The sequence below is a fragment of the Hydra vulgaris genome, chromosome 07, assembly GCF_038396675.1.
Source record: "Hydra vulgaris chromosome 07, alternate assembly HydraT2T_AEP".
NCBI classification, from domain to species: Eukaryota; Metazoa; Cnidaria; class Hydrozoa; order Anthoathecata; family Hydridae; genus Hydra; species Hydra vulgaris.
The window spans coordinates 9,824,253-9,837,810 of NC_088926.1; the positions used below are offsets into that span (position 1 = coordinate 9,824,253).

Below are 13,558 nucleotides of genomic sequence, written 5' to 3' on the forward strand. Positions count from 1 at the left end.
ACAGAATCAATACTGTAACTACCAAAATTGTATTAAATTAAATAAATATAAAATAAATTAAATTAAATAAATATACGCATTAATAACATTTCTATACTAACAATTCATCATCAATAAAAATTTATTTTTCTTAAATGATGAAATGAATTGAATAAAAATTCAAAGGAGCGTCTTTTAAAGTATTAGGGTTTTGTTTTTTTTCGTTAATTAAAACAATAACTTCTATTTGAATTCCTTTTTATATTTTCAGGAGTTATAATAAAAAAGATACGTTCATCTAAAATTGCATGTGAATTTGGTCCAAAAAACTGAAGTTTCAATTTTTAATTATAAACTACTTTAGCTGGGTAGATACTTGAAGAAAAGTTCATTTAAACGATTGAGATTTTAAAATTATCTTTTTGTAAGTGGAACTTTGTGTTTATTTATGGGATATTGTTTTCAAATATAATTACTGCTGAGAGTTGGAAAATTCTTTGTTTTAATTTTCAAGATATGTCTAATTTTAAATTTTTGTAAGACTTACTAAAAACATATTCCATCATTAAAAAAAACGAGAAAAAATAAATAAAAAAACCATATTTGTGACAATTTAAATGGGATTTATCAATAGATTTAAAGTTTCATTAAAAATTTAATATCTGTTTTCTTTTAATATTCCCGACCGGTTGGGGATTGGGTCACAACGCAAGTCAAAAGATGTAAATAAAAAATTAATAGCATAAAAAATTGATAGCAGTTTAAATTTTACTATGTAAAAAAACGTTCTTCTTAAAACCAAATTAAATAATCATTTTTTAAAAAAATAAAAATAATTTAAAACAGTTAAATAAAAGATAAGAAAGAAAAACTTTTTAATAAACAAAAAAAATTACACATTTTGCTGTTTTTTTTTAAATGGGGCTTTATTTCTCGCCGTGAGATATTAATGGGTTCAATAAATATTTTTGCCTAATATTTGCTGCAACCTCAAAAGAAGCAAAAATGTTACCGTTTGTAAACGTAAAGTATTACACGTACAAAAATTTAGTAACTCGAAATTTTGTGACAACCGAAATAATCTATTCACAATCCTTTAAAGATTCAACTTTTTTTTAAGAGAGAGAGTTCTTAAAGAAATCTATATTAATAGCTGTGGCCTAGAAAGCATTTTTGTCAAAGTGGTTTGCCAGACATCTTTTAATTACTTTTTAAATTATTGAAAACGTGCTTATCTTAATATTTTTATTGTCGAAATAATCATTTTTTATGAAAGATTATAAATTATAGAAACTTGTATTAGATACTTAGATATGTAATTAACTCAAACGAAAATGTAAAACAAAAACTGATAAAATAATTTAATTTTCAAAAAATTCTTCTGCAGCTTTAAAAAAAAATTTAGTTTATTTTAAAAACTTAAAAGAGTTTAAAGAATTACAATAGTTTAGCGACGGTTATTTTTATGCTCTATTTTTTTTTTTTTTTTTGAACGGTGCGCCTGCCGTGGCCCAGAGGTTAAAGTTCTGACTCAGAACCAAGACGTCCGAAATTTGACGCCAGCTCTATGTCAATAATTAAGAAATTTGCTATAGTGAAAAAATACAGAAATGGGTCAGGCAGAAGAATGCTTTTGTCTGATTCATTTATGTACTTTTTAATAAAACTTGAATGTGCTCCTTTTTTTCTGCAGCTGTGATCACTCATTTTTCCTATGTATGGTCTAAAAAAAGCCAATTTTATCAAAAATTATAAATTTTTAGGTAATAAAAGAAAACTCAAGACAAAGCTGAATGCATACCGGACACCAGATTAAAATTTAAAGTCTTAACACCGGACCTTAGTTTTTAGGATCGAATAATCTCAAAACAATGTTTATATCTCTGATTTCTTACAATTTTTTCAGTTCTGTAAGTATATAAGTATATACATAAGTATTATAAACAGAAAATGTTTTTCTAAAGTTACAAGATCTAATCATAAGAAATTAACGACTTGCAAAAAAGCGAGCTAACTGATGAAAATATATCTTGAATTTTTTGCTTTTTTGTTTCTGGTTATCAAAGCGATCCCAGAATCCTTACGGTCTTACCACTGAGCACCGCGGAAGAGCATATAACTAGGAAGTTCACGCATCCTTTCTTACCAATGTTAATTATTGACGCAGAGCTGGCATCAAATTTCGGACGTCTTGGTTCTGAGTCGGAACTCTAACTTCTAGGCCACGGCTGGCGCGCTGTTCAAAAAAAGAACTATAGTAAATAAATTGAAGGTATCAAACTCATTAGTGTGCAGAATGAAGAAAGCACTTGATGAAGGCGAGTCTTGAGGCAAAGAGGACTAGAAAATGTGGCCGTATGAGCATAACAACTCTACAGACTGAAAGCAAAGTTTTAAAGCTGTGCCAGTCTGACAGAAGGGCTTTATGTACAAAAACTGGTGTTATTTTGGAAAATGAAGGTGTAAAGACAAGTCGAGAAGAAGACCAAAAGAGGAGTTTAGGTAAAACTGCATCTATCAGACAGCAAATTTTCCCACTAAGAGTATGGTGTGGTGCAACATCCACCAAAAGGACAAATTGTTTGCACTTTGTACAAAGGACAGTGAATATAGAAAAGGACATTAAATTGCTCAGTATCCGTTTGAAGCTCTAAATAAAAAAAGCTATTTTTTAGCAGAACGCAGCAAAAAATGTTCCACTGCGCGCATTAGATGACAATAAATGACATTTAGGTACTCCCATGGCCATGGAGTTTCCCTGATATAAATTTCATAGAGCCTTCACTTTGGGGTTAACTCATGAATAAAAGTTGTGAAGTCCCAATAACCAACAAATCAGTTCTCATAGAACGTCTACAACATATGTAGCAAGTTTATTAAAAATATGCCAGATTGAGTGTAGACACTAGTTAAAGTAAAAAGGTGGCTACACAAAGTATTATAAAGATATTCCTTTAACATCCATATGTTTATATGTATAATATATGATGAAATGTGTGTAAATAGCAGCTTAAAATATCATATATAATTACTCAATAAAAATTTCTGACAATTTTTCCGTCATTTTTTAATTTATTTTGCTTCTACTTCTATAATACTTATTCTATAATAATTTTATCAGTATTTACTTATTTTATATACTTTTATCAATGCTTAGAGTTGCTTTATTGACTTAAATTTTCATTGGATTTTTTTAAATTCAAAATTCATAGTTTTAAAAGATTCTTTAATATCACTATTTAGAAAAAAGAGATTAATGTTTAGCAATCAATATAGTTTAGGATCTTTTTGTTTTATTTTTATTTTGTTAAGAGTAAAAATATTATGGTTTTACCGTACGCTAAATTAAAGCAGTAAGGCAATGACTGTTGCTTTTGACATACCAAAAACCTTTTACAAATTTTTACGCGCTGACTTTTTCCATAAACTTTATATAATATTATTACATTTTCAACAAGATGTTTTTGATAAATAGTATTCTTCTGTATTTTTAATAACTTTAGGTGTATCGCAAGCTTCTAGCCTAGGTCCTAGGTCCAGTTTTTTACCTATACTGACAATTAACTTTTACGAATAAACTTGACTTATTTATTTACAATGTAATTATATATTGCTGTTTTGATTTTTATTGCTCTCTGACTATTTAAAACAGACGTTCAATCTTGAATATTTCCAGTGGGAAAAAGATAGCTACATAAAAAAATAAGTGTTTAAAATGTCTATAATACATACTACCACGTACTTTATACGTCTTAATTACGTCTTTTGCCCATAGGTAGCGACTAGCTAGCTATTCGCCGGCTAGCTCATTTTCAACCAGGCTAATTCTCTTCTGTGACTGACTTAGACTCAATGGTTGTTTTTCGTTGGAGATAAAATAAATTTTGGCCAGTTTTATCCCATTAAACTTTTTAATTAGCACTATCAAGTTTTTTTTTATTTTATTTTATTATTATTATTATTTGCCGTATATTAAAGTTTACAATGAAATAAATCGTGTTAATAAATAAGAGAGCTGGAGCAAGCAGAAGACATAAATTGTCTTATCATCGAGCCCCATTTACATTGAAAAAATCGTCAGTTTATATACGAAAATGAAAAGTAACTAAATACGTAATAAGAATTTTACACACGTTAGTTATAATATAAATATTAAAATAAATATTAGTATTGAAATATACCATAAAATATATCAAAGATTAACAACATAAAAGTATTAAAGTTTTTTAACAAAAATATTAAATAAAAATAAAACTGCAATAAAAGAGAAGTAGTGTTGATAACTATTTTTTTAAATAATTTATATTATCTATGTATTTATATTAAAAGAGATATTTTAAATCAAAGTCATTTTGTAATAAGAGACTTTAGATTCTTTCCTGAATTGTTCCAAAGAGATGTTTTGAATATTATTTTTAATTGTAATAAATTTTGAAAAGTGTTCCCATAGAAACGGTCCACGGTATTGGATTTGGTAAGAACTTAGTTTTAAATTAGTTTTTGGTACAATAAAGTTGTTAATTTAAAATTTAGTAGGATACTTGTGCGAGATTTCACTAAAGTAAGACTGAAATACAATAGGAGAAAACCCATGTTTTATTTTAAACATGAATTGTTGAACTTGGTGTATATTAAGTTTATAGATACTTACTGGGGTCATTTTCAATTTTTTTATTATTATCTCTTAAAGGTTCAAACCACAGCCTGTAAATGTTATTAGAAGTTACTAAATTAGTTTTTTGGAGAAGGGAAATCACTTTTAATGGTAGGTTATTTTTATGAGGGTGAGTGGCAGGGCCATTTTTAGTGGGTGTTCTCAGGCCCCTGGCGCCGTTTTAGCTTCGTATGGCACTGCGTATAAATATAAATAAAAATAACATACAATAACGAAAGTAAGATATTATTAGTACAAATATTATACTTCTTATTTATCAATGTTTGTCTCAACATAATTTTTTTGTGTTCGTTATTTGACTACAACGGACTTTACTAACCTCAGAGTAAAGCCAATAGTCTATGTAAATATGTAACCTCAGAGTAAAGCCAATAGTCTATGTAAATATGTAATCTCAGAGTAAAACCAATAGTCTATGTAAATATGAGAAATGTATGTAGAGTATGTACAGTCTATGTAAATATCTAAAAATGAAGAAAGTAAAGTGATAAACGTAATGGAAAACGTTTTAATATTGTGCACTATGACGTTCCAAATAAGCGAGAGTGTTTTATTATTGTATAATTTACTGTAATACTTGGAGTATTGTACTCTAGTTAGTGCGAGTAACATACTTATACTAACACACGCACTCAAACTAATATGAATACTACGTTAGCTTTGAATTTTTTAGGATATATAGGATAGGTACTACTTTAGCATTGAATTTTTAGGATAACAAAAGCTTCTATCAGCATATTACTTAAATTGTCCTAATTTATGGCGTTATGTCGTATTTTATAACTTGTTACTATTGTTTTCAACTGATTAATATTGCAATTCTCTACCCTGTTCAAAATTGTGGAAAATCGGATGCCAAGTTGCGTCGATCTACAAATACAACATATTTTTTCGGAGGAATCTTTCCGCTTCATCAACAAGATATTCTTAGTGAATCACCTATATTATTAGTTTCTTCAATGATGTTAGCTGTTCAAGAAATTAATGAAAGCAAAGACATACTACCAGGCATTAAAATAGGTTAAATTTATTTTATAGTAAACTTTTTATACGGAGAGAGTGATTTATTGTAAGAAATGTTGAAAACTAAAACAAATAAAATTTTAGGCTTTTCCGTTCATCAACTTTCATAACGCATTTTATTTTAATATAAAACATAACAACAACAACAATAACAACAACAACAAGAACAACAACACAAAAAAAAAAGATAAAGCTGTTGTACTAATGCGCAAAGATTTACGGTACTAAACATTTATTATCTACATTTCAATATAATAACAGTTACAATCATAAATAGTAAATGTTTACGCTAACTTATTTTACAAACATAATATTTTATCAAAAAATAGAAAAGTTTGCAAATTTTAAATTTTATTTTTTATTTCACAACCCATTATTTAACTCTGTTTATTATTTATTCTTTATATAGTTTGAAATTTTATAAGTTTAAGCTTTTAAGCTCTAACGTTTTATTTAAGGATATGAAATTCGAGATTCACGAAATGATATCTTATGCGCATGTGACTACGCTTTGGATTTTTTGTTAAATAATAAACGAAATTCTGTTCTAAGTGGGGTAGTAGGACCAGCCTCAAGCTCTTTAAGTGTTGCCGTGAGTACAATGTTGTTATCGGACTATGTCCCACAAGTTTCTTACTCATCAACAAGTATGTCATTATCACAACGTTCTGTATATCGTAACTTTTTTCGTACCGTCCCTTCAGATGCAAACCAAGCAAAAGCGCTTGTTGGGTTAATTGAGTTTTTCCAGTGGACTTATATTTCTTTGATTACATCCAGGAATGATTATGGTCGCTTTGGTCGCGATGAAGTTCTCAGAGCCGCAACGGAAAAGAATATTTGCTTTTCAACTGATATAACCTTTGACGTAAATTTTTCAGGAAACGAAATAGATATTATTTTAAGTGGTATTGAACGAAATTCGCATGTTGTACTTCTATGGTGCGACGGAATATATGCAACAACAATAATTTCAAAAAGTATATCACGTGGTTTTAGCAATATTACCTGGATAGGTAAAAATTTATTTTTATGTTTTACCTTCATAAATACTAATAACATAGTATGAATAAAAGACAAATAATTTAGTTTCATTACTTAATGAACCATTTGTTAATAAAATTAAACTACTTAAACAATTAACTTAAACTTTTTAATTTTTGAAAATTTTAAACAAAGCTTGTTTACATCTTTTTACATCTTGTTTACATCTTGTTTACATCTTGTTTACATCTTGTTTACATCTTGTTTGCATTTTGTTTCTTATAACTTTTTGTAAGACAGCATCACCAATCAGATTAGTTAGCTCATTTTGAATTGTTGTGCATAAGCATTAATTATGATTTTCCTTTTTTTAAATACGTTGTAAATAATATTCTAGACATGAGTCGTACATTCCAAACAATTCGACTTATACCAAAATATTTCCATTGTTTGGTCAAAAAAATTGATCCTCAGTGCCACGAAGGGCTTAGGTTCCATTCTGCAAGAAACTACACAATTGAAATAATTTTTTATAAAAAATTATTTCAGTGCTGAGTCTTTTGTACTAGTTTTTTCTTTTGTTTCCTTGTCATTTGTTTCTAGTTTGATCAACCAATTTTCCAGTTCAAACCAAGTAACGACAGCACGAATGTGCTTAATTAACAATTCATCAAAAACTAGAACAGTTGATATTTTTACAATTGCTACTTCTATCAATTGTAAGCTTGATTTTAAGATCTGAGAACAATCGACAGAAAAGAAAACACAGCTCCAAATAAACTAGTCAACGACAATCTGAACATTCATCATTTCGTAACGTCTTAAAAAAGAATCCCTCAGAGAAACGCCGCTTTGAAACAAAGTTTTGAAAAGGGCGTTTCTCTGTAGGATTCTTTTTTAGCAAGTTACGAAACATTGTTCCAGAACTGCGATACGTTGTTATTGAATCACGATACTTTGTTACGATATTTTTTAGCTCTTCAATAGATTTATAGTAAAAATCGAAGAATTTTCTTCCTTTCCTTATATGACCTTTAATAGCAAAAGGGTTTAATAAGTTTTAGATATTTATTAATCAACTTTCAAAGAACTTATACAACTATAAAACCCTTTCGGGAATTGCGTTGAAAAACAACATTATTTTTGTTATGAAACTTTCGTTTAATTTAAACTTTTATCAATGTTCATAAATTTCTATCAAACTTCAAAGAAGTTATATAACTATGAAACCCTGTGGGAACTGTGATTAAATTAAAAAAATACTTTACAAAATCTATAAAACCTCTAAAGTCTCTTGAAAACTGAAATACTTGCAACTGAAATACTCCTAAAATACATTTAACAAAAAAAAAAAAAAACACTTAGTTAAAAGAGAAGGAAAAATTCAAAAAATTAAAAATGAAATAATTTAAAATTTAGGAAGCATTAGTTAAATATATTATAAAGGATTTGTTAAAACAGATTGTTATAGGGAACTCGTAAAAGACTGAATAATTTTTATCATCGAGAACCTTGGGGTATAAGATACAAATATACAAACGCAAGATACAATACGCAAGATACAAATAAACATTGTGATTCTTATGCATAAATATTTTAAATATTATTGAAATGAAATTTTGTTTTGTTTTTACTAGTTGTATTTATTATGATTTGTGGGTGTGTATTTTTTTTTTGTATTTATTTTTTTTTTTATGTTTTTTAGATATATAGATCTATATAAATCCGACTTTTCACACGTTGTAGATCGTTTTAGTTTAAATTTTGATTTATCATGTGAACTAGAAAAATTCTATATAGTTATCTATTTTAAGAACAAGATTTTTTGGTTTTGACTTTAAAGAAAATATATTAAGCTTGTTTTAAGCGAGTTATGTAAAAAAATGCCCACTGATGCTTTTATTTGGAGACCTCTACTCCCCTCTCACACTCCATCTTCCGTTTATTAGATTTGGACTACAACTACTAGTCTCCATTTTGTTTTTCATTTAGGAAGTAGGTTATTTGAGTTTTTTCTTGATTAAAACAACTCTGAGTATAGCAGTCTGTTTTATTAAACTGAGATGAGATAACTTTCAAGAAATAATACACAGAAAAGAACTTTTGATTTAAGACAAAAAATAATCGATTTTTTTTTAAAGTATAAACAAGTATTATCAACTAAAGCTAAAATAAAAGGAGTTTATTAAAAAGTTTTCATTTCTGGTTGACTCCAATACTACAATAAACTTAACAAAGAACTGCGAGGATCATATAATAGGAAAAATTTACAACCTTATTCTAGCTTTTGAGTTGAAATTAACTTTGCGTGAGCAGCAGCCAGGGACTGGAAATTTTTCTATACTTGGGTGATCTGAATCCAGAAAACACAGCAGAATTCGCTATCTATTATACTAAATTGAAAACAAGATTTTCAAAAAGGTTTGTAGATATAAAGAAACATGCTGAGTAAATTAAATTGTTTACAGTACCACTCTCTGTTGAAATTGAAACTTTACGATAAAAATTTCAAATGAAGTTAATTAATGTTCAAAGTAGTAAAGCTTTGAGAGAGGCATATAATCAACAAAACTTGATTTTACAAAAATTTTGACCAAAGGCGATACAGCATTATAGTTGACAATGGTTGTCTTATTAGAAAAATCTAAAAACCGGTTTTTACTCACAGATACTAACTGGCAGACTATTTTTAGAATTGCAACATATATATATATATATATATATATATATATATATATATATATATATATATATATATATATATATATATGTATATATATATACATATATATATACATATATATATACATATATATATATTTTTACTGACAGATACTAACTGGCAGACTATTTTTAGAATTGCAACATATATATATATATATATATATATATATATATATATATATACATGTATATGTATATGTTTGTATGTATATATATGTATATATATATATATATATATATATATATATATATATATATATATATATATGTATATATATATACATGTATATGTATATGTATGTATATATATGTATATATATATACATATATATATATATATATATATATATATATATATATATATATATATATATATATATATATATATATATATATATATATATATATATATGTATATATATATACATATATATTTATATATATATATATATATATATATATATATATATATATATATATATATATATATATATATATATATATATATATATATGTATATATATATATATATACATTTGCGTCTCTTAAAAAAAAAGGTCTCAATTTCTAAGATATTTTAGGACTTTCAGAATTTGGTAAAGGTAGGGATTCAAGCAGATATATATCAGTGATGGATCCAGGAGGGAATGGAGGCATAATTCCCCCCCCCTCTTATCCGCCTTCCTCACCAGAATCTGAAATTCCTATCCTAAATTAATATCTTAGAAATGGTTGTCTTATTTGAGAAATCTAAAAATTAATTTTTGCTAACAGATACTAATTTGTAGAATATTTTTAGAATTGCAACCAGTTAGCTGCCAATTGACATTAAATATATATAATACATTTATATGAAATTTTTCGTATTAATGATTTAAATTATAATTCTTTATAAGTTTGTTTTTTATTAGGAACTGAATCTTGGGGAGACGATTTTCTAAAATACTCATCACCCAACCTAACACACAACATAATATTATTGCGACTTAAAGGAGACCCTGTAGATTTTGTCAGCAATAAAATTCTTAGTTCTAATTTGACAAGCAATTTAAACTGTTATAATCCATGGTATGAAGAATTTTTAAAAAAGCACAATTGGAATGATGTAACGTGTACTCCTAATTTGACCAGTACATTACCAAAACGAAATATAAATCAGGTAGTAGGTGCTGTCTATGCCTTAGCGTACGGATTGCATAGCTATTTAAATTGTACTTCTGAAAAATGCATTACGCTTTCTGACACTATTGATTACAAACTTTTATACAATCACATAATTAATGTAAGTTTTACTGTTAACACAAGTGACTATCGTGTTAAATTTGATGAAAATGGAGACTTTTTTTATCCTGCATATGAATACATCTTTGTACATAAAAATAGTTTTACAAAGTTTGGATTCTGGGAATACACTTTTAATAACTCCGCAGTTTTAGATATAAACAAAAACGTTATTGTTTGGAAAAATAACTTACAACCAAAATCTGTTTGTAGTCTGAATTGCGAGCCCGGTACATACAGAGTCAATTCTTCTATATCAAAATGTTGCTGGATTTGTGTAAAATGTCCTCATGGTTCAATTTCAAGCTCTGTCAATCAATATGAATGCACAAAGTGTTCAATTACATCTTTAGAAAATTTAAATCAAACTCAGTGCATTGATTTGTCTGAAGTAAGCTTAAGTATTTTTAGTACAGCGGGAATATTAATTATTATCGGATCGATATCAGGTGTACTGGTTGCAACTTTAGTATTGATTTTGTTTTTTATTCATTGGAACAATCCAGTTATTAAAAGTTCTAATAGAGAGATGTCTTGCATCCAGTTAATTTCTCTTAAGCTCTTGTTCTGCGTTGCATTTTTTTACTTTCACAGACCCACTCCAGCAGTATGCATGTTAAGAACGTCGTTGTTCGGCTTCTTGCTAACAACTGTAGTTGCGTTTGTCGTAGTGAAAATGTATCGACTGCTTCGTGTTTTTAATGGTAGGTTTACAAAAGTTTCAAAATTTTTAGAAAATAAATTTCAAATTACGTTCACTTTTTCACTTGTTTTAATACAAACAGTAACAGTTATAGTTTGGCACGCATATTATCCAACTAGGGTGGAGACTGTTTCAAACTCCATTAGTAATGAGTTTTACCTTATCTGCGATAATGAAAAATCAATTTTTTTAATTTCATTGATATACTTTTTTATATTGGCTATTGTGAGTGGATGCATGGCATTTCGTGCTCGCAAACTGCCCGAAAATTTTAACGAAACTCAGAACATTGGGTACGCTATGTTTATTGTTTGCGTTATTTGGTTTTCATACCTACCCCTCTATTTCAGTGTTAATCCACACGAATCTGTTGTTGCGTTTTTATGCACTAATATATTTTCGTGCTATAGCATGCTAATAACTTTGTATGCTAAAAAAATAATATATATTTTGTTTAATCGGAGTTTAAACAGTGTTGAATTTTTTCATACTTGTTCTTCAGAAAATGTTTTGCATAATTTTGTTGAGAAAGTAGTTCTAGAAGATGGTTCTACTCTTAATGTAGTACGCAACGTTATTATTTATAATACAAATGCAAATTCCGAAATGGGTTGTTAGAGTTAAAGTTCTTTAGCTTTTTGGATATCTATAGATTGGATATTTTATTAATGAGTAAACTGTTGTTTTTTTATTAACTTAACCCTCATAGTTTTAGGGCTAAAACAAAATAAACGCAATGACATTCGTTTCTGATCAACCAAAAAGATTGGTTTAAGCACAAAAACGTGTAAAGTTTATCGATGATGACAAAAAATCTATCAATGATGATAATTGATCAAATCTTTATGAAAAACAAAAAATGTAATATATTTTCAAAAATAACTTACAACTTATTTCATAAAACAATTTAACTCTTTCTTTTATATACGTTACTTTATCTACGTTGATTTATATACGTTATTTTATATACAGTGGTTATCTTTTTTAATGTATAAATGATGCACATTATCACACAAACAAATATTTTAAACAAGAATTAAAGCATATAACTATTAGCTAACTAAAAACAAATTTACAATAACACCGTTATTGTTAATTTGTTTTTAGTTAGCTAATAGTTATGACAATTTAACAATAACACCGCCACGTCCACTGAACAAATCAGCAAAATTAATTTTTTACTACTAGCCTGAAGATTGTGGTAACGCATCAAATTCAGAGTTGCAATATTAAACTATATTATAAACATGAGCATTTAGCTAATTCCTGGTAACAGTATCATATATACTATATAGCTCTGGTAAAAATATAAAGTCACTTATTTCAGAGATTCTTAAGTGAATACATTTAAATTTGAAAATAAATTGAAATTTTTTTCAAGCATTTAAAAAAATTAAAATAAGAAGAGAAATTCTTTTATTTTGAACTCATTATATAACAAAAATAAATAAAAGGTTAAAAATAATTGTATTGTTTTGTTACTGAAATCAATCGAAAAAGAGAATCATGTAAGAAAAAACTATAATGATGCATACAGATGCATATATAAATCCTTTAAAATTTTGTTCCAAATTTTTTCTAGTACAAGTTTCAATTGCGCAACCCTTTCCACATTCTCTCTCTACAATTTCTTACTCACTCATGATCCAGTCAACATATATATATATATATATATATATATATATATATATATATATATATATATATATATATATATATATATATATATATATATATGTATATATATATATATATATATATATATATATATATATATATATATATACATATATATATATATATATATATATATATATATATATATATATATATATATATATATATACATATATATATATATATATATATATATATATATATATATATATATATATATATATATATATATATATATATATATATATATATATGTTGACTTTAGTGCGGCCGTGGCGCAGTGGTTAGAGCGCTTGCTTTATAAGCAGGAGATCCAGGTTCGAAACGAGGTCTGGATAATTTTTCGCGTCACGGTAAGGAAGGAGGCGTGAACTTCCTGGTTAAATGCACTTCCGCGGTGCTCTGTGACAAGACCGTTAGGACTTCTTGGGGCACCTAAAATAAAAAAAAATATATATATATATATATATATATATAAATATATATATATCTATTTGTTTTAAGACAGGAAA

General features: G+C 27.0%; 1 protein-coding gene across 1 annotated transcript; it reads left to right on the forward strand.

Annotated features, from left to right (window-relative positions):
- The first annotated feature begins 224 nt into the window (after positions 1-224).
- On the forward strand, positions 225-12,335 carry LOC136082284 (metabotropic glutamate receptor 3-like). Its single transcript, XM_065800988.1, has 4 exons — positions 225-403; positions 5,368-5,674; positions 6,136-6,693; positions 10,297-12,335. The coding sequence occupies exons 2-4, from the start codon at positions 5,422-5,424 to the stop codon at positions 11,985-11,987; spliced, it is 2,502 nt and encodes an 833-aa protein (XP_065657060.1). The 5' UTR covers positions 225-403; positions 5,368-5,421; the 3' UTR covers positions 11,988-12,335.
- The last annotated feature ends 1,223 nt before the right edge of the window (positions 12,336-13,558 follow it).